Source organism: Procambarus clarkii, chromosome 3, assembly GCF_040958095.1.
Source record: "Procambarus clarkii isolate CNS0578487 chromosome 3, FALCON_Pclarkii_2.0, whole genome shotgun sequence".
Taxonomy (NCBI): Eukaryota; Metazoa; Arthropoda; class Malacostraca; order Decapoda; family Cambaridae; genus Procambarus; species Procambarus clarkii.
The window spans coordinates 18176250-18202999 of NC_091152.1; the positions used below are offsets into that span (position 1 = coordinate 18176250).

At 44.3% G+C, this 26750-nt stretch overlaps 2 protein-coding genes across 6 annotated transcripts in view; one reads left to right on the forward strand and one right to left on the reverse strand.

The window, feature by feature from the left end:
• The window catches only part of LOC123760884 (carbohydrate sulfotransferase 4), a 112238-nt gene extending 100911 nt beyond the window's left edge, over positions 1-11327 (forward strand). For all 3 annotated transcript variants that reach the window (XM_045746684.2, XM_045746682.2, XM_045746683.2), the window contains exons 8-9: positions 630-809; positions 3413-11327. In XM_045746684.2, the coding sequence (XP_045602640.2) occupies positions 630-809; positions 3413-3743 (511 nt within the window). In that variant the 3' untranslated portion in view covers positions 3744-11327. The remainder of the gene's footprint in view (positions 1-629; positions 810-3412) is intronic.
• Positions 11328-11601: 274 nt separating this feature from the next.
• The window catches only part of LOC123760885 (uncharacterized), a 63463-nt gene continuing 48314 nt past the window's right edge, over positions 11602-26750 (reverse strand). For 2 of the 3 annotated variants that reach the window (XM_045746687.2, XM_045746686.2), the window contains exons 5-6: positions 21689-21890; positions 11602-14846 (exon numbers count right to left, since the gene is read on the reverse strand). In XM_045746687.2, coding sequence (XP_045602643.1) covers positions 14734-14846; positions 21689-21890 — 315 coding nt within the window. In that variant the 3' untranslated portion in view covers positions 11602-14733. The remainder of the gene's footprint in view (positions 14847-21688; positions 21891-26750) is intronic. The other variant, XM_045746688.2, reaches the window with a different exon arrangement.

Here is a 26750-nt window from a genome sequence, read left to right on the forward strand (position 1 = left end):
CTTGCCTACGCTCAGACCCAGACCTCACCATACAACACCTTGCCTACGCTCAGACCCAGACCTCACCACACAACACCTTGCCTACGCTCAGACCCAGACCTCACCACGCAACACCAGATACCGACAACCTATACAGAGTTTCTACTCTGTAGAGGTTCAATCTCTACTCCCGCCCACTGCCTTACCCAGTGTTGGCATCCATCACCATTACTCCCATATTTCATGACCTGTGTTTGATTACTTCACCATACCCCCCCTCCCCACCCCTCACACACACCTTTCATGTGTATATTTAAGATAAACTTTTACCTTGTATATTCATTCTTTACGTGAAGATGTTGCAGAGTGGAACGAAACATTGTTAAAGATATATATATATATAAAATGTGTGACTATTTTCCTGTACTTTTATTAATAAAAATAACGTATGTATTTTTATTTAATTATGTAGACTGGTGACCGAGGGTAATCAAGGTATTTTAGCAGTAAGTTGTCTGGTGCGTCAACGGTCCAGAGCACCAATATTCACATGTACCAAGTGACCGCAAGAAACATTACTAACAAAAACTTTTCATAGACAACAAAGGTGTAGCTCATATTGAAATAAAGTTGTTGTGTGCGTGTTTCAGACTAGGAGTGCAGGTGGTGCTATTGGTCCGGGACCCGCGCGGGACCATGCAGTCCCGCGCCCACCGCAACTGGTGTCCCGGTAACGCTGACTGTGACGACCCTGCCAGGCTCTGTGACGACCTCGTCAACGACTACAACACTGCCCGCATCTTTACCAGAAAGTTTCCACATTCATTCAGGTGGGTTAAAGTCTTAGTGAACTTGGAGGGATGTATTTGTACTGCTAGTGCTGCCAAGACCTCCGTTCTTGCCCTCTCTCTTTTTTGACCTGGGGAAAGTAATGTGACACGTCCGGAAAATATTATATTTTATCCCCACTACGTTCTTTTCGCCGTGGTCGTTCCAGCCTTGCCCCCCCCCCATGGTCGTTCCAGCCTTGCCCCCCATGGTCGTTCCAGCCTTGCCCCCCCCCATGGTCGTTCCAGCCTTGCCCCCCATGGTCGTTCCAGCCTTGCCCCCCCATGGTCGTTCCAGCCTTGCCCCCCCATGGTCGTTCCAGCCTTGACCCCCATGGTCGTTCCAACCTTGACCCCATGGTCGTTCCAACCTTGACCCCCCCATGGTCGTTCCAACCTTGCCCCCCCATGGTCGTTCCAACCTTGACCCCCCCCATGGTCGTTCCAACCCTGCCCCCCATGGTCGTTCCAACCTTGCCCCCCCATGGTCGTTCCAACCTTGCCCCCCCATGGTCGTTCCAACCTTGCCCCCCCATGGTCGTTCCAACCTTGCCCCCCCATGGTCGTTCCAACCTTGCCCCCCCCATGGTCGTTCCAGCCTTGCCCCCCCATGGTCGTTCCAACCTTGCCCCCCCATGGTCGTTCCAACCTTGCCCCCATGGTCGTTCCAGCCTTGCCCTTATGGTTGTTACAACATTGTTCCCCCCATGGTTGGAACGACCCATGGAACCGCCTACCCGTCGAGGCCGGTAATGCCAAAACCCTGTTAACCTTTTAAGTACAGATGGAAAAGATCACGGCAAATGGGGGGGGGGGAACCTTCGACAAGCCGCCGGCTTCCTGTCCTCGTCGAGGCCACTAGTGTTAGTGGGTCTCAGGTAAACTCGGGGCACCTGGTCCCTTGGCCGTCATCCTCTCACTGGAGTACACGGTGGGAAACACCTTTGGCTCAGGTCAAATGTTGACCGTTCATGATTAACTCTTATAGGCACTTACTGGACCGCCGCCCTGCTCCTTATGGGCCCGCTTAGTCGTGCCCCTTGTGGACTGTCTCGGTGTTTAGGGCACTAATATCTGGGTATGTCCTACCCCCGGGGGCATGTCCCCCGGGGGCATGTCCCCCGGGGGCATGTCCCCCGAGGGCATGTCCCCCGAGGGCATGTTCCCCGGGGGCATGTTCCCCGGGGGCATGTTCCCCGGGGGCATGTCCCCAGAGGGCATGTCCCCCGAGAGCATGTCCCCCGAGGGCATGTTCCCCGAGGGCATGTTCCCCGAGGGCATGTTCCCCGGGGGCATGTTCCCCGAGGGCATGTTCCCCGGGGGCATGTTCCCCGGGGGCATGTCCCCCGAGGGCATGTCCCCCGAGGGCATGTCCCCCGAGGGCATGTCCCCCGAGGGCATGTTCCCCGAGGGCATGTCCCCCGAGGGCATGTCCCCCGAGGGCATGTCCCCCGAGGGCATGTCCCCCGAGGGCATGTTCCCCGAGGGCATGTTCCCCGAGGGCATGTTCCCCGAGGGCATGTCCCCCGAGGGCATGTCCCCCCTCGATGGCATCCTTGACGAATCCGAGAGCTTTCATACTGCTCGCCTTGTGTGCTTTTTCTCATATTGGCATTTTAAGTGATATTTAACGCCTTATGAATATCCAGCGCCTCAAGGTCCTGGTTTGGTGCCGGGAAGATTTAGCCACCCAAGAGGTGGCACGGGCATGAATAGCCCGTGATAGATTCTTTGGAGTGAATGATGTGATCTTTGGCCGTGAAAAACTGTGTGCCGAGCTCGCATATAAACCATCAGTCCTTACTATGTGGCTGCTGTTGCAGTGGAGGAGACTGCATGACAGTATTTATGAGGGTGTCCAGCTGCTGGACCCGGGAGACATCTCCCGTCACGCAGGGTGCAGTCGCACCTCCACAGATCTCCAGTATCAGCTCTTGATACTGGTAATGGCTTAAAAGGGCCACCACTTACGGGCTATTCATGCCCGTGCCACCTTTTGGGTGGCTTAATCTTCATCAATCAATCATCAATGCTGGACCCTACCCTCTAGAGCAGTGTCGCCGCACTAGGCGGGAACTCGTTCACAGCCAAGATCGAGGCGCCATCTTGGCCAGCTCTTCCTTCCTGCCGGCTCCTTACAACCAAATGTTCACTGATATTGTCTCTCTTGCACTTGTCCCTTATAACTCTAAATATTAGTTGGGCCTGTAGGGGAACGGCCTGAATTAGACGGCAATAATAACAATGGTGTTATTGATAGTAATAACGTGATGGGTCAGTGTAGACAACCATGTGCAGTGTGGTGATGGGTCAGTGTAGACAACCATGTACAGTGTGGTGATGGGTCAGTGTAGACAACCATGTACAGTGTAGTGATGGGTCAGTGTAGACAACCATGTACAGTGTGGTGATGGGTCAGTGTAGACAACCATGTACAGTGTGGTGATGGGTCAGTGTAGACAACCATGTACAGTGTGGTGATGGGTCAGTGTAGACAACCATGTACAGTGTGGTGATGGGTCAGTGTAGACAACCATGTACAGTGTGGTGATGGGTCAGTGTAGACAACCATGTACAGTGTGGTGATGTACTTTCTCTCCTTGCAGAGTCATCCGGTACGAGGACTTCTCCTTCCACGCTCACAACATGACTAAAGACCTGTTCGATTTCTTCCACCTCGACTACCATCCTCGAGTGCAAACATTTTTAGATACGCACACTACAAAAAAAGTTGGCGGAGTGTCAAGTACTTTCCGTAACTCTAAGACGGCTCCGGTCCACTGGCAGCAGGACCTAACGTGGCAGGAAGTTGTGGACATCCAGAAAGTTTGCGACAAAGCTCTCAAACTCTGGGGCTATAGAATGGCAAGATATGAAAAACACCTTCGATCATTTAATCCAGTAGGAAAGTTAAGAAAAGGATTAATGTTATTGTAAATATATATATATATATATATATAGTGAGAGAGAATTTGAAAAATAGATCCATTACAAATTATGGTGAAGTTGAAACGTGAAGGTTGAACACTGAATAACACAGTCTACAGTGGCTACATCATTGGCTGTAATTTACTGACGCTTGTTTAAACTGTTGTTTCATTGGTCCTTCATGTTTATAAGTCAGCTTAAGAGACCTGTGCTTAGTTCTGTACAATTTGTATAGTAACCGATAAGTGACTAGTGTACATATTGTCATTATTTTGCACAGTATTGTGCCTACAAGTGCTGTGTGTGTGTGTGTGTGTGTACTCACCTAATTGTGCTTGCGGGGGTTGAGCTTTGGCTCTTTGGTCCCGCCTCTCAACCGTCAATCAACTGGTGTACAGATTCCTGAGCCTATTGGGCTCTATCATATCTACATTTGAAACTGTGTATGGAGTCAGCCTCCACCACATCACTTCCTAATGCATTCCATTTACTAACTACTCTGACACTGAAAAAGTTCTTTCTAACGTCTCTGTGGCTCATTTGGGTACTCAGCTTCCACCTGTGTCCCCTTCGCGTCCCACCAGTGTTGAATAGCTCATCCTTGTTTACCCGGTCGATTCCCCTGAGGATTTTGTAGGTTGTGATCATGTCCCCCCTTACTCTTCTGTCTTCCAGTGTCGTAAGGTGCATTTCCCGCAGCCTTTCCTCATAACTCATGCCTCTTAGTTCTGGGACTAGTCTAGTAGCATACCTTTGGACTTTTTCCAGCTTCGTCTTGTGCTTGACAAGGTACGAGCTCCATGCTGGGGCCGCATACTCCAGGATTGGTCTTACATATGTGGTGTACAAGATTCTGAATGATTCCTTACACAGGTTCCTGAACGCCGTTCTGATGTTAGCCAGCCTCGCATATGCCGCAGACGTTATTCTCTTTATGTGGGCTTCAGGAGACAGGTTTGGTGTGATATCAACTCCTAGATCTTTCTCTCTGTTTCATTAAGTACTTCATCTCCTATTCTGTATCCTGTGCCTGGCCTCCTGTTTCCACTGCCTAGTTTCATTACTTTGCATTTACTCGGGTTGAACTTCAACAGCCATTTGTTGGACCATTCACTCAGTCTATCCAGGTCATCTTGTAGCCTCCTGTACTCACCTAATTGTACTCACCTAATTGTGCTTGCGGGGGTTGAGCTTTGGCTCTTTGGTCCCGCCTCTCAACTGTCAATCAACTGGTGTACAGATTCCTGAGCCTACTGGGCTCTATCATACCTACATTTGAAACTGTGTATGGAGTCAGCCTCCACCACATCACTTCCTAGTGCATTCCATTTATTAACTACTCTGACACTGAAAAAATTCTTTCTAACGTCTCTGTGGCTCATCTGGGTACTAAGTTTCCACCTGTGTCCCCTTGTTCGTGTCCCACCCGTGCTGAAGAGTTTGTCTTTGTCCACCCTGTCAATTCCCCTGAGAATTTTGTAGGTGGTTATCATGTCTCCCCTTACTCTTCTGTTTTCCAGGGATGTGAGGTTCAGCTCCTTTAGCCTTTCCTCGTAGCTCAATCCTCTCAGTTCCGGGACGAGCCTGGTGGCATACCGCTGAATCTTCTCTAACTTTGTCTTGTGTTTAACTAGGTATGGACTCCAGGCTGGAGCTGCATATTCCAGGATTGGTCTTACATAAGTGGTATACAGGGTTCTGAAAGATTCCTTACACAAGTTTCTGAAGGCAGTTCTTATGTTGGCCAGTCTAGCATATGCCGCTGATGATATTCTTTTGATGTGGGCCTCTGGGGACAGGTTCGGTGTGATATCAACCCCCAGATCCTTCTCTCTATTTGATTCTTGCAGGATTTCCCCTCCCAGATGATACCTTGTGTTCAGCCTCCTGCTCCCTTCGCCTAATTTCATCACCTTACACTTTCCAGAGTTGAACTTCAGCAGCCATTTTCTAGACCATTCCTCCAGTTTATCCAGGTCATCCTGTAGTCTCTGTCTATCTTCATCCGTCTTGATTCTTCTCATAATTTTTGCATCATCAGCAAACATCGAGAGGAATGAGTCTATACCCTCTGGAAGATCGTTCACATATATTAGAAACAGGATGGGTCCAAGTACTGAGCCCTGTGGGACTCCGCTGGTGACATCTCGCCACTCTGATGTCTTCCCCCTCACCGTTACTCGCTGTTTCCTGTTGCTTAAGTACTCCCTTATCCACTGGAGCACCTTCTGTGCTCACACCTCCTGTGTGTGTGTGTGTGTGTGTGTGTGTGTGTGTGTGTGTGTGTGTGTGTGTGTGTGTGTGTGTAATTACCTAAGTGTAGTTACAGGATGAGAGCTACGCTCGTGGTGTCCCGTCTTCCCAGCACTATTTGTAACGCTTTGAAACTACTGACGGTCTTGGCCTCCACCACCTTCTCACCTAACTTGTTCCAACCGTCTACCACTCTGTTTGCGAAAGTGAATTTTCTTATATTTCTTCGGCATCTTTGTTTAATTAGTTTAAATCTATGACCTCTTGATCTTGAAGTTCCAGGTCTCGGGAAATCTTCCCTGTCGATTTTATCAATTCCTGTTACTATTTTGTATGTAATGATCATATCACCTTTTCTTGTCTTCTAGTTTTGACATATTTAATGCCTCTATCCTTTCCTCGTAGCTCTTGCCCTTCAGTTCTGGGAGCCACTTAGTAGCATGTCTTTGCACCTTTTCCAGTTTGTTGATGTGCTTCTTAAGATATGGGTATCACACAACCGCTGCATATTCTAGCTTTGGCCTAACAAAAGTCGTGAACAATTTCTTTAGTATATCGCCATCCATGTATTTAAAAGCAATTCTGAAGTTAGAAAGCGTGGCATAGGCTCCTCGCACAACATTCTTTATGTGGTCCTCAGGTGATAGTTTTCTATCTAGAACCACTCCTAGATCTCTTTCTTTATCAGAATTCTTTAAAGATTTCTCACATAATATATAGGTTGTGTGGGGTCTATGTTCTCCTATTCCACATTCCATAACATGACATTTATTAACATTAAATTCCATTTGCCAAGTGGTGCTCCATATACTTATTTTGTCCAGGTCTTCTTGAAGGGCATGACAGTCATCTAAATTTCTTATCCTTCCTATTATCTTAGCATCATCAGCAAACATGTTCATATAATTCTGCATACCAACTGGTAGATCATTTATGTACACAATAAACATCACAGGTGCAAGAACTGAACCCTGTGGTACTCCACTTGTAACATTTCTCCAGTCCGATACATTGCCTCTGATTACTGCCCTCATTTTTCTAACAGAAAATTTTTCATCCATGTTAGAAGCTTACCTGTCACTCCTCCAATATTTTCCAGTTTCCAGAACAACCTATTATGTGGAACTCTGTCGAAAGCTTTTTTTTTAGGTCCAGATAGATGCAGTCAACCCAACCATCTCTTTCCTGTAATATCTCTGTGGCTCGATCATAGAAACTGAGTAAATTCGATACACAGGATCTTCCAGATCGAAAACCATACTGTCTGTCTGATATTATATCATTTCTCTCCAGGTGTTCTACTCATTTAGTTTATATTATTTTGTCCAATATTTTCACTATTACACTTGTCAATGATACAGGTCTATAATTAAGGGGGTCTTCCCTGCTTCCACTTTTGTAGATTGGAACTATGTTAGCCTGTTTCTATACATCTGCTACGATTCCTGTACACAGGGATGCCTGAAAAATCAGCCGAAGTGGTATTCTGTGCTCAACTGCACATTCTCTCAGAACCCATGGTGAAACTCCATCTGGACCAACTGCTTTGTTCTTACTTAGCTCCAAGAGCATTTGTTTCACTTCATCTCTAGACACCTCTATGTGCTCTATCATGTTCTCTGGAATTCTTATTGCGTCTGGTTCCCTGAAGATCTCATTTTGTACAAACACACTTTGGAGCTATTCGTTTAATGTTTCACACATTTCCTTTTCATTTTCCGTGTATCTGTCCCCCATTTTGAACCTCTGAATATTATCCTTTACCTGCAGCTTGCTTTTAATGAATTTATAGAAAAGGCCGGGATCTTATTTACATTTGTCTGCTATACCGTTCTCAAAGTCCCTCTCTGCCTCTCTCCTTACTGACGTGTAGTTGTTTCTCGCATCTTTGTATCGCTGGTATGTTTGGGGGTTTAGCCTCTTCCTATAATGATTCCATGCCTGTGTCTTTTGATCTCTGGCCCTCTTGCAATTTCTGTTAAACCAATCCTGTTTCCTAGGTCTGCATCTCTGTTTTGGTATGAATGTTTGTGTGCCTTCATCGTATATTTTGCAAAATATGGCAAACATCTCATTTACTTCCTTACCTAGCAACAAGTCTGTCCAATTATACCCATGAAAAAAAGTGTGTGTGGGTGTGTGTGGTGTGTGTTAGATTTTGAGGTAAAGAAGTGATAAAAATATGAAATGTATATTATTTCATATAGAAATATTCTAAAACTTTACCTGTATGTATACATTCACTTTTAGCAGCATTATAGTTTTATTACCAAGCTTAGTGTACTTAGTGTAGTGTAGCAGTGTGCTGCTACACTATTCTATATGAAAGATTATAGAGTGTAGATCAAAAACTAGCTACAACTTCATCTAATATTCCCATCTCACAGGATGGTTAGTCATACATGGAATGATGAGAGAACGTGAAGTGCGAGGCTGATCTGTTAACCTCCGCTATCAAAATCTGGATACAGCAATAAAATATCTTCTAATATTCCTGAGTGTATGAAGTAGAGAGCGTAAAGTACCTTGTACCATTTGGTCTGAATTCCTTCCCCCCCTTTCCTATCCAGCCCGTTGGAATCATGAGGGGGCTTGGTGGGGTGGGGTGGGGGGAGTGTGATGCTCCATGGGACAGTGTCCTCTGTCTAGTTGAAGCCTTATGCTATGTTTATTCGTTCAACTGTATGTGGAGGTACTTATTGCACGGTGGAGAAAATGGTCCTAGCGGGGTATACAGCTGACCGTTGTTGTCCCGGGTCGGGGGCTGGATGCCACCCGTTGCCAGTTACTTGAGGCTGGCACCGAGGCTGCTTGCCGGAAGACAAGACGCTAAGCACAGCCAAAACAACCCGGCGTAAACAACATCTACAGCGTATCCCATAAACAAACACTTGAGCCCAAGCGTGCCCCAGGACAACCAACAGAATAGCCCCAGCCAAGGGCTCGCACAAAGGAGTCAAAAACTTGTGAATAGCCTAAGTGAGGCTCTCCATCCTGGTGGCCTGGCCTCTCAGGGGTGAACTCCCAAACACACCAGAGAAGATATCTTTTGGTGCAGAAGTGCTAGCAGGCACCCTGGCAAGGAACCCAGAGTGCATGTAGCCCAGAGCACAACAAAAGCAAAGCCCACAAAAGAATCTAGATAGAAAACATGCATGTGAAGCAAGAACTAAAATATAGAACAAAATTCAAAGCAAATGTCCCCTCCCCTGCAGGGACTACTTGCACTTAGCTTGAAGCTAGGAAGCTTGCTATGCATGAAAGACCTGGAGCAGTAGTGTCCAGCAGGACATCAGCAAAAGAACTTGCAAGGAAGATGATTGTGTACGGAAGCCGGGCTGCCTGGTACATTCAGGCATTCGGTACCAAGTTTCACTCTAGTTTTAAATGTTTCTCTTTTGTGTGAATCATTTGTGGAGTCGTTTGTCGTTTTTGAGGACTTGGTCTTTGTTAACCCTTCAGTTGTCTGTAAAGCTTGACTTTCTGTATTTTTTCCTGGTGAATAGTTTCATGGAGCCGCTTGGGGCTCCACCATAAAAAAAAAATTAAAAATTAGCTTACTTTGGCTGTGCTGGTGGTGAAATTTTGCAATGAGTTCATGGAGCAGACACTGTTAGGTCACCCGGGCCAGATGCATAGCAGGAGATGCCGTGAATATATTTATACCGATTTACTTTGTGCCATGGCTTTGTTTTTCACTAGTTATTTTTTTCACTAGTGTTTAATTTGAGAAATTTCTATAATAAAGCATGCAGAACATCAATACACACAAATACACTCATGTTATTAATATGTGCGCAATATAATAATATTCTTTAAACAATAAAATGTTGTTCTTGTGTTCATCATACTGTATAGACCCATTACATATAACTACATGTTTATGCACTGTTGCGAACCACTAAGTGGTTCTAGCAAATGTTATAATCATGTAACTGCTGATCCAAGCATAGAATAGTATAGCCACACGCTCGTCAGTTGCCACTACCACCTGATAAGAGATAGTGCCAGCCAATATACTACACATATCACTAACACTAGCCAAAACCCTGCTATTATTATCAGAATCCTCGTTACTAAATCCTGAATATGAATTTTTGTTCACATGTTCATTTGCTAAAGAAACAAGAGGTCTCTTGCATGACACACCAAATCTTAGCTGTCTTGCGCACTATGAACATTGACACCTGCATCATGTTCACTGATATCTGAACCTTGTCATGAAGACCCTAAAAGTGTTAAAGACTAAGTCATTGTCATCAATAAATAAGTGTAGTTATTTATTTCATCACCAAGAGATGCTCTGGGAATGAGATGAATGGCTGTTCTGTGCATCTATAAACTTGGAAACCTGTGTATTAAATTTTATGTAGATGATTCAATTATTCAAACTGGAATTTGTAGAAAATATATATATATGTATATATTAATAGTTCTTTTAGCTTTGCTTACAAAATAAAAATGTGAAGGTAGACAAAAGTAAAAATGTTTGTGGGAAAAATAGGGTAAATGAAGAGGTGTTAGCCGCTGATCATTATAAATACCCAAGGTGTGAGGGCGAGAGTCGGGGAGGTTTGGCACAAGATGGGGAATGATGTAATATGCTTGTGAAATGCTTGTCACATGAATATAATCAAGAACTGGAGCAACAGAAATAAACCATTAGCATATGTGATGAAAGGAGGATAGATGCCATGGAACGATATGTACCAGTAATAAAAAATTTGTAAATAAAAAATTGAGGAGATAGTTGTCGTGTTAAACCAATAAATGATAGTAGAGTTTTGAAATGTATTTGTTAATAAGAGAGTAAGAGAGCCATTCATGGTAAATGAATGAGTATGTGAGGTCTGATGACACAACACAAGAAGTGGTATGGAAGGAGTGAATGTTTGACATGGGGTAATGAAGATATTTGGCCTGTTACTGTGTGAGGGACAACAAATACATTACCTCTAATTAATACTGCTTTTATGTCGACTTACTTAATAATATGTACTCAATATTTACTGAAGATAATAAACGAGTTAAGAATAGACTTTATTGGGAGGGACATTTTACCTGTAGGTGTGTCCCAACTCTAACACTTGTAAGTAAATAGCCGTGTGTTTTAACAAAATGTAGGGTGAAGCCAGACAAGTGATGAATTAAATGTGGTAGAATATAAATTTGTGGTTTAATTTAAAAAGCAGTAAGACAATACTGCATTGAAATTGTTCAGTATTCTGGTCTTGCCACAACGTTTTGTTTCATAAGTAGCTAGCTCCAGGTATCTGTTAAGACTTGATAAAACACTCACAGGTAATATATCATGGTTAATAAAGTTTACTGTGATCGTAATGCTTCTCTACCTACACTACAGCAACATCACTTCTGCTACTCCACATCGACAAGTCCTCCTCATTCTTCTATTTGAGTTTTATTTGTCTCTTCCAAGTTTTCCACTTCCACGTAAAATCTACTCTAAGGCGACTCAGAGTAAGTCTGTATTTACAGCTCTGTGAAGGTAAATGGACATTTTTCACTTGTCATAGTCAACCTTCCACATCCTGATTTGGTACTTTGGTCATGCCAAGTAAGTATGTGGACTTCTGAAGGAAAAGTTGAAACACAATTCTACATAAAGACATTTTAATGCATCAGAAATGTAGATTTGATACAAATTTTGACATGCCAACATACATTTGAAGTCCACAGTTTAAACAAAATTACAGTAATATTTCAACTACAGACAAAAGCTTACTGTTAGTGATCCAAGTCAACAAATCTCATTAGCTAACTTGATAACAATAAACTAACAACAAAAATTCAAAAGATGGCATAGTGTGTGAACGAGATTCAAGAGGCAGACGACGAGTCACAATAACGTGGCTGAAGAAATAATGACTAAAACCACAACTCAAAAATTAACTTTTTGGTCCATCCTGGACCAATATCAACTCGTTTAAAAATAGTAGTTTTTCACACAACTTGACAATGGTCCAAGACGGACCAAAACATCGTCATTCTCTACCTGAGTTATGGTTTGGTCATAAAGATTCCAGAGGGTTGTAATTTAACAAAATAACAAAATGTACTTGTATACTGTACACGTCATGTAAGAGAAGACATAATATATTACATTGATCATATCAAAAAGGAAATAAACTATAAAAATGCTCAAACAGAAGGAACAAGTTAGTGCAGCACTCTGTATGAACACAACTGAACAGATACTCAAATACAGTTGCTTCCACAATTTTTTCACCAAAGTTTTTTAATTTTTATATAATAAATGAGAGCCAGCGCGAGTACAACAGGCGAGTACATCAGTTAAAGACAATTTTCTCAGGTGCTGTGCAATTAGTTTTTTCCTATGAAATTTCTTGGTGGAATAAAAATGAATTTTTTGAACTTGTGCAGAGTAGAAGTGTGCATCAGATCATTAATTTTTTAATTATCAGGCAAAAGCACCAAGCCATTATGACTTTATAGGAATTTGGGATGGGACCACGGGGGGGGGGGGGGGGGGAGGAGGAAGAAGGAGGAGGAAGAAGGAGGAGGAAGAAGAAGGAAGGAGGAAGAAGAGGAGGAGGAAGAGAAGGAGGAGGAAGAGGAGGAGGAGGAAGAAGAGGAGGGGGAAGGGGAAGGAGGAGGAGGAAGAAGGAATGGTGCCCAACCACATGGACAGTCAAAGATTGAAAGCCGACCTGCATGAAGTGAGATCGTCGCTCTACCGTCCAGCCCAAGTGGTTAGGCTGGACCCGATTACTTTTCAGATCAGTAATATGAAGATTATTTTTATAGACAGCAAAGATTTGTTACTTATGGGCCAACAAATAGAAAACTATGAACATTTTGAATAACTAAAGTTTAAACAAACCTTCAATATAACTGGAAAGTAACTTTCCTGTGTAACTACCCTGGCCTGAGCACAAACCCATATTGTCTTCTCCACAGGAAAACACACTTGCCAACTTGTGAAAATGAAACTATCAAGAAAATAAGTTACTGTGGTTCACTTATCTCATACAGTGCATGCATGTTTTTTGTTCCTTTCAAATGGCAGAATGGTCTTGGTTGTACAGTTGGGTTCATTCTTGACTGAAAATCGAGAATCCCAGGTTTAAATCCCAGGAGGAACAGAAATGATTGGGCACCTTTCCTATCACCTAATGTGTGTGTTCACCTAGTAGTAAATAGGTACTCGGAAGTTAGTCAATTGTTGTTCGGTTGAATCCTGGGGAGGGTCATTAGTTCGACCTTGGGAGAACCTCGATACAAACCTAATGTGCGAGTGTAATTACCTAAGTAGTTACAGAATGAGAGCTATGCTCGTGCTGTCCCATCTTCCCAGTACTCTGTCATATAACGTTCTGGAACTACAGTACTGACGGTTTTGGCTTCCACCACCACCTCACTTAACTTGTTCCAACTGTCTACCACTCTGTTTGCGAAAGAAAACTTTGTAATATTCTTTTGGTACCTTTGTTTCCTTAGCTTGAATCTGTGTCCTCTTGTTTGTGAAGCTGCTGGTTTCAGGAACCAATTTAACTCGGAAAATAACAACAGGACTCAACTAAATTGACAGTGATCATATCACTTCTTTTTCTTCTTTTTTCTAGCTTTGGCACAGTTAATGCCTCTAACCTCTCCTCATAACTTTTGTTTTTCAATTCTGGAAGCCGTTTTGTAGCATGCTTTTGCACCTTTTCCAGTTTACTGATGTGCTTTTTGGAATATGGGCATCATACAACTACTTCATATTCCAATTTTGGTCTCACAAAAGTCATAGACAGTTTCTTTAGTATTATGTTCATGACTTTTATGAGACCAAAATTGGAATATTCAGCAGTTGTATGGTGCCCATATCTCGGAAAGCACATCTATAAACTGAAAAAGGTGCAAAGGCATGCTTCAAAATGGCTTCCAGAATTGAAAAACAAGAATTATGAGGAGAGGTTAGAAGTGTTAAGTGTGCCAAGGCTAGTAGAAAGAGGTTATATGATCACCACTTAAAAAATAGTAACAGGAATTGACTAAATGGACAAAGGTATTCCTGAAATGGGCATCCTCAACAAGAGGTTCAAGAGATTCAAGCTAAGGAAACAAAGATATCAACAAAATATTAAAGTTTTTTTTCACACAGAGTGGCAGATGGTTTTAACACGTTAAGTGAGTAAAGAGTGGAGGTCAAAACTTCAGTGACTTCAAAGGGTTACATGACAGAGTACTGGGAAGACAGCACATTACAGCTCTCATCCTATAATTACACTTGGATACAATAATTACAACAAGATGACACAGACTCAAGCTAAGGAAACAAAGGTGCCAAAAAGATATTAAAAACATTTATTTTACAATGGTAGATAGAACAAGTTAAGTGAGAAAGTGGTGGAGGCCAAAACCGTCAGTAGTTTCAAAGTGTTATACGACATAGTACTGGGAAGACAGGACACCACGAGCGTAGCTCTCATCCTGTAACTACACTTTGGTAATTACATAGGCTGCCTGTTCCCAACAAAATTAATTAATGTATAATGAGCGTATAATGAGTTTATAATAAAAGGATAATTAAGAAACATCTAGAAAACTAAATGACCCATTAAAACCACATTGACATCAATATTTAACTTCATATGAGAATTAAAGAATTTGGACTTTATAAGAGTATAATATTTTTGTTATGAAGAGTGAATGTATTATATATTAAATTTATCAAATTCTATAGTACTGTATGTCTTTTATGTAACTTTACCAAATAATGTTACAAATCCAAAAATGCGTTGACAAAGTCTGCTACTTCTTCCCGTGTTTGAAGAAGTTTCTTTCCACTCAAAAATGGGTAGACTTCCTTTGAGCTGCTATATCTTATGGCCACTGTTAAGAGGGACAGTAAAAAACCATGTTAATTTAAAATATTAGTTACTGACTAGATCATTAAACTTAGTGCTAAGTTACACATCATATTTAACAGGGTAAGACCAGCATTGAATATAATAAAATGCCAATTTCTTGCCAAGCCCGGTTGGCTCCCTGAAGTTATATGCCGAGATGGTTACCATCTACTGGGTTGCGTCAGCCATAGAGTTCTAAAGGTATGCCGGGAACCGGAGCCCTAACCCTGCTCCCTCACACAGGAGGGAGGGAAGGAGGGAGCACCACAGGAATCAGAACAAGGACAAGATTCTCAGCCAAGAAACATGACCCAAGGCCACATAAGAGCCCCCAAACCTAGGAATATTCACCAAATAATTCCAAAACCCACAAGGCACCCACCGAAGCACAATTGGTAGCCCAATGGTAGCAGTGCAGAGCCACCACTGGACACAACATTTAATGTACCTCTGGTTGAACCAAGCATCAATAACCAAAGGATCCACTGGAAATCAACCAACTCGTTCTTCACCAGAAAAGTTGGAGTCAGCAGGAAACTAACTAAATGCCCATTAGGACCAAAGAAGAAAAACTCCCCCAACATAGGTGAGCATGAAGCTCCAACATGACACCCAGGGCAAAGAAAAAGAAAAAACAAAGCCTTAAAATAAAAAACTCATGAACAAAGGACACCAGGAAAAAGAGAAAAGAAAAGCAACAAGCGGCTTGGAAACCCCCAGACGTTTCAGAGCCGGAAGCAAGGGGGTGGAGGAACCGGATGATCAACAGAAGGGGAAGGACATGGCAGGGCGGACGGAACCAAAGTCGAAGCGACTCCAACCCCCATGTCCGGGTCCCTACAACCAAAATGGGGCAGTCTCGGGGCATCCCGGGAAGCGACCAACCTATTGTGTTGTAGCAACCTGAACCAAGCCTGCAACGCAGCTGCTGTCTGCACCCTCATATCATGATACCTTTCTCGTCTCCACTATATGAGGTGATAACTAGCTGTGCAGTACCCTGTACCCCTACCAGTGATAGAAGCTACTTCCTACCCAGAGCCAAACAAGGGCAACAAAAACCCCAGCTGACTCCAAGGATGGCCAAGTACTGAGCAGTAAAAGACACAGCAGAGGTAGATCCCAAGGTGACTTGTGGAAGGTGGCCCCAAGCCCCAGAGGCAGTACAGGGGTACCGTGGTATAAGAGTTTAATCCGTTCCAGGAGATAGCTCGTAATCTGAAAACTCGTAAACCGAAGCTAATTTCCCCATAGGAAATAATGGAAAATGAATTAATCCGTTCCTGACTACTCAAAAACCTCACTTCAAACTAAATTTTATACCTAATTCATCTAAATCTACACTACAAAAGTATGTTCAAGTTATTACTTACCCTTGCTGATGACTGCTGTTGGCGTATGGAAGATGGTGACGAAGAGGGAGGGGGAGAGGTGTTACTGTTTGGAAGGGGAGTCCCCTTCCATTATAACATCAGGCAGTGAGGACTTCACTGGTGTACACACACTGGCACATTTTGCCTGCATACCACTAGGACTTGCTTGTTTTACTAAGAATCTGTCTAAAGACACTTCTTTTTCCCTACATTTTAACACTTGTCTGTAGTAAGACATCACATTATCATTTAAAAGGTCAATGCAACGGCCTGCTACAGCTTTATCTGGGTGAGTTTTTTCAACAAAACTTTGCAGTTCTTCCCATACTTCACACATTTTCTTAATCAAGAAGGGACATCCTCTACCGCCTCTACTAACAACTATTTTCTTAGGTTGAACCTTACCACTGGATTACTTTGGACCCATGGCGAGATGTATAATAATAATTTTTATGCTCAAATAGCCAAAAATCCAACAAAAAACTATAATTATGAAAAATTCAGGCGGGATAGTCACTGGGCGCGAGGCACTGGTAAACTGAGGCGCGATCGCCGTGTCACCATGCGCTAGTCAGCCTGTACGTGTATCAACACCCTCGTCTTCCGATGTAAATTTTCCGAGCAAATCCTGCTCGTATTCCGAAAGACTCGTATACAGGGACACTCATATTCCGAGGTACCACTGTACTTACAGGGAACCTAGGGAGGGAAACCCGAGGTGCATGCAGCCCGAGTACTGTAGATTCTTCTTCCTGGCTCACACATCACCTGTTGAGACAACCCATGCCACTTGAAACCATAGCAGGAGCCAGAGGCACACGACATGCCAGTATCACATCAGCCAAGAACTGACGGTTGGATCGCTGGCAAGAGGGTCAGGGGCTCCCCCCCCCCCCTTTCCCCTCCTGGGGGCGGGGTTGCGCACACAGTGGCGCGGCAACGTGATGACGTCATGCTCGTTTGCTAATTTTCGTTTGGGGAGTTTAGTCCCCTCGTTCAGCTTTTTTTAGCAATATTTTGATTGTGCCAATGGCACCTCTACTCCTCAATGGTTCTATTCTGCATTTCCTTCTGTATCTTTTGCTCCAGTATGTTATTATTCTACTGTGCAAATTTGGAACCTGGCCCTCCAGTATCTTCCACATATATATTATTTGATACCTTTCTCGTCTCTTTTCCAGAGAGTACACTTTGAGAGCTTTGAGACGGTCCCAATAATTCAGATCTTTTATCATTTCTATGCGTGCTGTATATGTTCTCTGTATTCAGAGTACTCTAATTCTGAGATCTCTCCTGCTCTGAAAGGGTAAGCGAGTACTGATTAATACTCATGATGGGACAGTACCAGTGATTTAGTGTTAGCATTGCTGTAAGGTCCCTGGATTTGAACGTTATCATAATCCATCCTATAATTTTCCTGGCCACCACTATATTTGCTCAGTTAAGTTCACTAAATGTCAGGTCATCAGACATCATAATTTCCAGGTCTTTTACATGTTGCTTTAATTCTATGAGTAGGTCTGATTGTGTACTGTACCCTATGTTTTATACAAGTTCCTCATTTACACCATACCTCAGTACTGTACCTGGAACTTATCACCGTTAAACATCATGTTATTTTCAGTTGTCCAATCAAATACTTTATTTATATCTGCCTGTAGTTTTCAGTGTCTTCTACAGTGGCAATTTTCATGCTGATTTTTGAATGATCTACAAAGGATGACACGAAGCTGTGACTAGTATTTTTGTCTATATCAAAGTGTTTCTACTGCTAATGAGAAAGAGCAATGGTGCAAGGACTGTGCCTTGGGGTATAGAGCTTTTCATTGCACTTGGGCTTGATCTTACTTGATTGACCAACACTCTCTACATTCTGTTTGACAAAGTTGAAAATCCAATGCCTCACTTTACCCATTATTCCTACCGATCTCATTTTATGGGCTATCACTCCATGGTCACACTTGTCTAATGCCTTTGCAAAATCTGTAAATAAAACATCTGCATTTTGCTTTTCCTCCAAGGCTTCTGTGATTCTGTCATAATGGTTGAGTAACTGTGAGAGGATCTTCTTGCTCTAAATCCATGTTGTCCCGAGTTGTGAAGTTCATTATTTTCCATAAAACTGGAAATTTGATTCCTAATCACTCGTTCAAAAATTTGTGTGTGTAATGTTAGTGCAACTGGTCTATGATTTTTTTGTCAAAGCTTTACTACCTTCCTTGTGCAAAGGGGCTATATCTGCTGATTTAAGTGTTGCTTGTATCTCTCCTGTAACCAGGCTCCTTCTCCATATTACACTGAGTGCTCATGCTACTGGTACTTTATATTTCTTTATCAATATTGAATTCCAGGAGTCAGGACCAGGGGCTGAGTGTATGGGCATGCTCTCAATTTCTCTTTCAAGGACTTCTGTGTTCATGTTAATATTGGTTATATTATCTGGAGCTTGATATCATTCATAAAGAAACTGTCTGGATCCTCAACTTTTCATGATGTTTATTGGGGGTGATACACATACCTGCATACTGAACTTTTTAGAATTTCACTAATTTGTTTGTTGTCCTCTGTGTACGAATCTTCGGTCGTAAGCACAAACCTGCGACTGAACCAAATAAGTCCACCAGTTCTCTTGGAACCCAACCAGTGAGCTCAGAAAGAACCAGATCCCTGGCTAGCAGACATGTGAACTGGCTGGGAGCCCACACCACCCAGTCATCGAGGTAGGCCAAAACGCGAACACGCAGTAAATGAAGACGGGTCACCATGATCTGAGCCAAACTTGTAAAAATGTGAGGAGCCAAACTGAACTTGAATGGGAAATCTGAAAGCGGAAAGCCTGCTACAGCACGACAAAGCCTATATAATCCCTGAACTTCAGATGGATAGGGATGTGCCAGCAAGCATCCCAGAGGTCAAGGGAGATCATCCAAGTAACCAGCTTGAGAACGAAATGAACCTGGGACAATGTGGTCATTTGAAAGGGTGGGGTGGGTAAGGAAAAAACTGATTCATCCAGGAGAGATCAAAGATGAACCAGAGATCCAGAGTGTCCCATTTTGGAACCGGAAACGGATGAGAAACCCACCAAAGAGATGCAGTCATTTCAACCTTACCTGAAGTCACCCACTCCGAGATGACCTGACAAAGATGAGGGGAGGAGGCCTGCCCCAAAAACCACAAGCCCCCAGATATAGGTGGAAAAAGCCAATGCCACTGCAGGCCAAAAGAGACGACCCAAAAAGACCATGGATTGTGGGACCAAGCATTGCCAAACCGAGCTGGTGTGAACCCTGTGAGCCAGCCTTCCTAATGGAGTGAGCATGGCTCCAACCAGACAAAGAAGAATTGGCTGCGTGAAGCACATTCACCACAGCATCTAACTCCAAGGATGACCTACCCTGATCAACAGCAAGCGATGCCCAAACCACCATTGGGTGACAAGAACAACCCCCACGAGCACCCAATAAGTCAGAAATAGGGCCCAACAGACAGTGGCCACAGTTGACAGGAACTGGGAAGCAATGTCCTCTGGAAATAGGAGCGAGGAAAAGTGGGAAGCAGAGATGAGAGTCAGGGGCCCATGTCGAGTCGAAGGTCTGGGCCAGCACAGCTTACCGACACACGAAATGGGAGGCAAAAAATGTAACTAGTGCTTCCCAGAAGTTTGGAACATACAGCTTGAGGAGGGCTGCCAATGCAGAAGCAGCAAAGATCAAATCCCCCCCTCAAGAGAAACAGTGCTGAGTTCCCTAATGTCCTCCATAAGCCAACCAGAATGAATTCCTGGAGGCTCAAGAAGCACACAACAAAACCCAAGTGTGTGCGGGCAGAATAGTCATCTGCAACTAATGTAGCCGACAACTGAGGGACTCGAGCATGCAGTTGCATGAAACCTACATTACATGAGAGAACAGGAGTAAAGAGACATGTACTGTATTAAGAAACTCAAAGAGAACCTCCCAGAACACTTGCAACACAGGAGACACCTCCTGCCACTCAAGCATGCAGAAACGACAGAAACCGCATCATGCCTAAAGGGTAAACAACAGACAGTCTACCAGCCAAGATGACTCTGGAACCTTGTAATGCACCCAAAAATGGGAAGAAGAACTGATCTCAAAAGAGGCTGGGTCCATCACTAAGGCAAAATTCAGGTTGCACAGGAGATACACATAAAGGATCTCCCAAGCTACTGCCGGGGGGGGAGGGGGGGAGGGGGGAGGGGGGGGAGGAGGGGGGGGGGGAGGGGGGGAGGAGGGGAGGGGGGAGGAGGGGGGGAGGGGGGGGGTGGACTAAAGAAGTTGAAAACCTCAGGAAGAACAAAATAGAACCACCCAAAGGCACTCAGAAACGAGCCATGGGAAGAGCCACACCCAAGTCAAACTCATATAGGAAAGTGGAGAAGGAGTGCCCGACGCTCTGTAACAAAGGACCCCCCCCCCCCCCTCCGCAGAAAGCCTCAAGAGCCCATGAATGGTCAAACGCATCGTGTTCACCGATATCTGAACATTGTACATCGTCTTTATCAGTCAGGATCTTCAATGATACTATCATTGTAAAATAATAGCAGTTACTGTACTTATATATTTCAACATCTTTAAGTGATGCTGTGGACACAAGGTGAATAGTGATGCTATTAGCTTATGCTGCATGCATGCCAATCTTGGTGTCCACGATTTTGTCTTAAAATGGTGTGTTTACTAGAGGCCTGAGAAAGTCAACGGGAGCCTGTATACCTGAGGGATTTTTAAATCCTACGCAGTACTCTAAATCATCCCTATAGGACTCGTGCAATGTAATCAGATATGCCGAAAGCATTTCTGTATGACTCGTGTAGTGGAAGAGTTAAGGGGCAAATCTTGTCTTACATATTTGCCTATCACTGAACTATTTTCCTAAACCTACTATTTTCTCATTTTTTTTTCCACTCATGCTAGTCTATCTTAAATGGTATTTCCTTTTCCAGACACCCAAAAATGATTATGAACTTGCTTCTATACTGCTGGTAACTAATTCTTTCCTAACTGTTTTTCTAATGTCTGTTTCTCTGTAAAGTGCAATAAATGCAACCGAGACATTCAAGCAATTGCCTCAGGCTGATACCTAAAATTTCAGACTTTTCAAACCATATATGTTCAACATGCAGCTTATGAGATTTTGATACTAAATTTTACACATTTTGGTATTGATTCACAATTACATTGCAATATTCTATATTCAACAACAACAAACAAAATAAGAGGAATTCACAAATAACACACGTTAAATTAACTACAGCAAACTACTCATTCAAGATTAGTTGGAAGCATCTCAAGCACTGCTCGAAGTTACTAGTTTCTCTTAAACAAATTAATTAATAAACCTGAACTAAAGTAAGATAATTCCAAGATGTAAACAGCCAAAGTTAATTAAGCCAAAAAAACACAGATGTTAATTACATTAAAGGACTTACCATCATCTTCACAGCTAACAAAAATGTTATACTTCAATCTGTTATTTCTTGAGTCCCAGACAATCTTCCATAAAATCTTTATTTCATGCTCCTCAGTAGGAAAGAATGTCAACACCATTGGTTCTAATTCACGTTCAATTACCAAACCATCAATGTCATTTTCTAACTGGCTCACTGTCTCTTCTCTTTCATCACAGAGAATCTTAACAGCACATGCAAAGAGATGAAAAAAATATTATCTCATGCAAATATTATCTCATTTTATATGCATGAGATAAAAATATTATCTCATGCATTATCTCATAATTATTTCAGGCGTATGAATAAAAACCATCGTTGAATGTAATGAAATGTAATTTTCTGGGTAGAGCCCCGGAGGCTCCCTGGAGTTATTTGACTGATATTAGCTGATATTAGCTAATATTAGTGCGAGGCTTTGGTCACATGGAGTTGTCATGCCTACTTGGGACCACTAGCCAGAACATGGTCCCCTCAGAGGCGCAGGGAGCAATGGCCTGTCATTACACCGAGCGCCGCTCGTTCACGATGACCCTTCCCCCCCATCCCCGGAGGGGAAGAGGGAGTCCCAGCCTACCGAGCCTGCAGCTGGACTGTCAGTTTGAAGGCTGAAGTAAGTAAGTAATTATCAAAAGAAGGCACCAAACCGGGAAGGCTATGTAGCACCATCAAGTGTGCAGAATAATCAGAGGGCGCTAAATATCACCAAGGATGCCAATACGAGAACAAAAACGCATAAGGCGAACAATATCAAAAGTATCCGAGTCACCAAGAATTCTATTGAGGGACAGGTGACCGCGAGGGGCGGTCGGAAAGCAGGACACACGCTCGTCCTGGAAGTCAGGACATTCAAGAATGACATGCACGACCGTAAGAGGGACAATGCAACTAGGACAATAAGGAGCAGGGCGGCGCTTCATCAAGTGACCATGGGTTAAGCGAGTATGGCCAATACACAACCTCGCCAGAGCTGTTTCCCATCGTCGGTTACGGTGGTAGGATGATGGCCACGAGGAAACACAACATTTAAGAGTACGTAGTTTGTTACCAGTAACAGACGACCAAGAAGCCTGCCAACGGGTAATAACGGAGGAATGGATAACCGGATAAAAGTCTGAATATGGAATACCTTTACGAGATGGGACAAGAGCAGACAGCTTCTTTGGCGGCAGCATCCGCACGCTCATTTAAAGACACACCAATATGGCTGGGAACCCAACAAAACTCAACCAACTTAAATTTACTGTGAACAAGAAACAGCCAATGCTGGATCTCGACAACTACTGGATGAACTGGATTGAAGGACCCGAGAGCCATGAGGGCACTACGAGAGTCAACAACAACTACAAAGGAAGACTGACAACGAGAAAGCAGGAGACGAAGAGCATAGAGAATAGCATAAAGCTCCGCTGTAAAGATGCTAGTCTCCGGAGGTAAGCGACATATATAAGTGCGATCAGGAAAAACAACAGAGTAGACAACACCGTCCACAGACTTAGACCCATCGGTGAAGACAGAAACGGAGAGGGAGTGAAAAGAAAAGTGCTCACGGAAAAGGCGTTTTAGAACCGTAGCAGGGGTAAAAACTTTAGTGATACGGGTCAAGGATGTACAAAACCGCGGAAGAGGGACTCTCCACGGGGGCAAAAAAGGAACAGCACGAGGAGAAACATTAGAAATACGAACGGAAAGAGAATCCTGTAGGCGAGATAACCGGACAGAAAGAGGGAGGTGGTGAAGAGGAACAGGAACCGCAGGAGGGGTAAAAGTTAAAGCACGACAGAGGCGAGAGGAAGGATGTTGTAAGGACCGCGCAAGATAGTGAAGACAGTAGCGATCACGGCGGTCCTGGAGAGACAGGAAGCTAGTGTCAACATACAAGCTAAGGACGGGAGTCGAACGAAAGGCACCAGAACTGAGGCGCAACCCAGTATGGTGCAAAGCATCAACACGGCGAAGAGTAGGAGAAGCAGATGAGTAAGCAGGGCAACCATAATAGAGCTTAGACAGGACGAGAGAGGAATGTAAAGCAAAGAGAGTGCGCCTATCTGCCCCTCAAGAAGTATGGGACAAGACCCGAAGGAGGGTAAGGGCCTTAGAGCACTCAACATGGAGGTAAGAGATATGGTGAGACTCAGACAAACGAGTGTCAAGGAATAACCCCAAAAGCTTCGCAGAATCTTTGTACTCAAGGGGATGACCATAAAGTGACAAAGAGGGACGAAGAACGACCCGTTTCCGAGTAAAAGTCATGGCACAAGTCTTAGAAGTAGAGAACTTGAAGTCATGATCTGTGGCCCAAGACGACACGGCATCAATTGCAAGTTGAGGCCGACGCTGCAGGTGACTCATCACCCTGACGGCAAAGGGTAAGATCATCGACATAGAGAGCGGAGAAGACGCCAGAAGGAAGAGAGGAAAGAAGACCATTGAGGGCAACCAGAAAAAGAGTAGTGCTCAGAACACTACCCTGGGGCACACCTTCGTATTGCTGAAAAGAGGCAGAGAGAGCGGTACCAAGGCGCACCCGAAAGGAACGACGAGAGAGGAAGCTGCAGAGAAAGAGAGGGAGATGACCACGAAGGCCAAAAGAATGAAGTTGAGATAGAATATATCACCAAGTGGTGTCGTAAGCCTTTTCCAGGTCAAAAAGGACGGCAACAACGGAGGTCTTCGCAGCAAAAGCAGTATGAATATAGACCTTCAAGTTCACCAGGACATCTGTCATCCTGCGGCACTTGCGGAAATCAAACTGAGAAGAACCACATCAGACGAACGTTAACCATACGTTCAAAGAGTTTGCAGACACAACTTGTGAGGGCAATAGGGCGAAAGTCCTTAGGGGAAGTACCCAGAGACCCCAGTTTGCGAACAGGGAGGACAACGGCATCGAGCCAGTCCTCAGGGACTGAGGACTGGCTCGAAAATATAAAACGGACTGACGAAAATATAAAAACAGAAACCACGTACAAAACTCAGGCAAATCATAACATAGAACGAAAAGGCAATGTAAAGGATCTGGGTGTACTCATGTCGGAAGACCTTACCTTTAAAGAACACAATAAAGTAGCCGTCACAACTGCAAGAAAAATGACAGGTGGGATAACAAGAACTTTTCACACTAGAGATGCTATACCGATGATGTTACTTTTCAAAACGCTTGTGCTCTCTAGAGTGGAGTACTGCTGCACAATGACAGCCCCTTTCAAAGCTACGGAGAAATTGCTGACCTAGAGAGCGTGCAGAGATCCTTTACTGCTAGAATCCACTCAGTAAAACATCTAAATTACTGGGACCGACTAAAGAGCCTAAATCTGTACTCCCTTGAGCGCAGGCGGGAGAGATACATAATAATTTACACGTGGAAAATAATTGAGGGGCTGGTCCCAAACCTGCACACAGAAATAACACCACATGAGACCAGAAGACATGGCAGGATGTGCAGAATACCCCCGTTGAAAAGCAGAGGTGCAACAGGTACTCTGAGAGAGAACTCTATCAACATCAGAGGCCCGAGACTGTTCAACACGCTTCCACTGCACATAAGGGGCATAACTGGCAAACCCCTCACAGTGTTCAAGAGAGAACTGGATAAGCACCTCCAAAGGATACCTGATCAACCAGGCTGTGACTCATACGTCAGGCTGCGAGCAGCCGCGTCTAACAGCCTGGTCAATCAGTCCAGCAACCAGGAGGCCTGGTCGACGATCGGGCCGCGGGGACACTAAGCCCCGGAAGCACCTCAAGGTAGCCTCAAGGTAGGGACTGACGACGACTCCCAGATCCGATTATACAGACTCAGTAAATACTGAGACGTGCACGGAGGGAGATGGCGAAGCATCTCATAATGAATACCATCGGAGCCCGCTGCCGTAGAACCGCAGAGGGCCAGGGCAGAACGAAGTTCAGAGAGAGAGAGAAGGGATCATTATAGGGAAGCTGAAGACGAGTGCAGAAATCTAAAGGAAGAGACTCAAGGACAGGTTTACGAAGAAGGAAAGATTGGGGAAGATGAAGACCAGAGCTAACAGAAGAAAAGTGGGAACCCAGTTCGGAAGCGACCTGCAACGGGTCCGCCACAAGAGTATCATGGAGGTGAAGGACCGGTGAAACATCGGGAACGAACTTACCCGCTATCTTGCGGATACGCTTCCAGATCTGGGGCAGAGGAGTTTCGGATGTAATTGTCGAGACATAAGATGCCCAACATTCACGTTTAGCCGTACGGATGGCCCTACGGGCCACCGCACTCGCTTTCCGAAAGAAAAGAAAAGAATCGGCCGTCTGCCGACGGCGGTGCCTCTTCCAGGCTGCACGCTTACAGCGGACAGCCTAAGCACAATCCGCATTCCACCAGGGAACGCACTTCCGCGGACCCCGAGAGGAAGAGCGAGGAATAGAGCGGAGAGCAGCGTCGAAGACAGTGTCATGAAAAAGGAGAGCACGAGGGAGAGGCAGAAAGGAGAGGTCAGAGAGAGCAGCACTGAGGGTAAATAGGTTCCAGTCCGCCTTAGCAAACTGCCACCTAGGGAAGGAGAGGGAAGGGCGAAATGAGAAAAAGGAAACAAGGATAGGGAAATGATCACTGCCATGGAAGTCATCAAGAACCTGCCACATGAAATCTAAGTAAAGAGAAGAAGAGCAGAGAGAAAGATCAAGACAGGAAAGGGTGCGAGTCCGAGAGTCCAAATGAGTGGGCTCACCAGAATTCAGAAGAGACAGGGAATAAGAGAGGATAAACGGCTCAAGAAGGCGACCCTGGGTATTTGTCAGAACATCACCCCAAAGAGAATGACGACAATTGAAGTCACCCAGCAGGAGCACAGGCTCCGGCAACGAGTCCAAGAGGTGTTTCAGATCAGGAAGAGAAAGCGGGACACTCGGGGGGGAGATAAATGGAACAAACTGTGTACCATTTCCCCACAAAGATACGAGCAGCAGAACAATGGAGAGGCAAAGGAAAAAGTAAAGGAACAAAGGGAACATCAGTGCGAATCAAGAGAGCAGAAGAATTAGAAGCCCCAGCAATGGCAGGGGGGGGAGG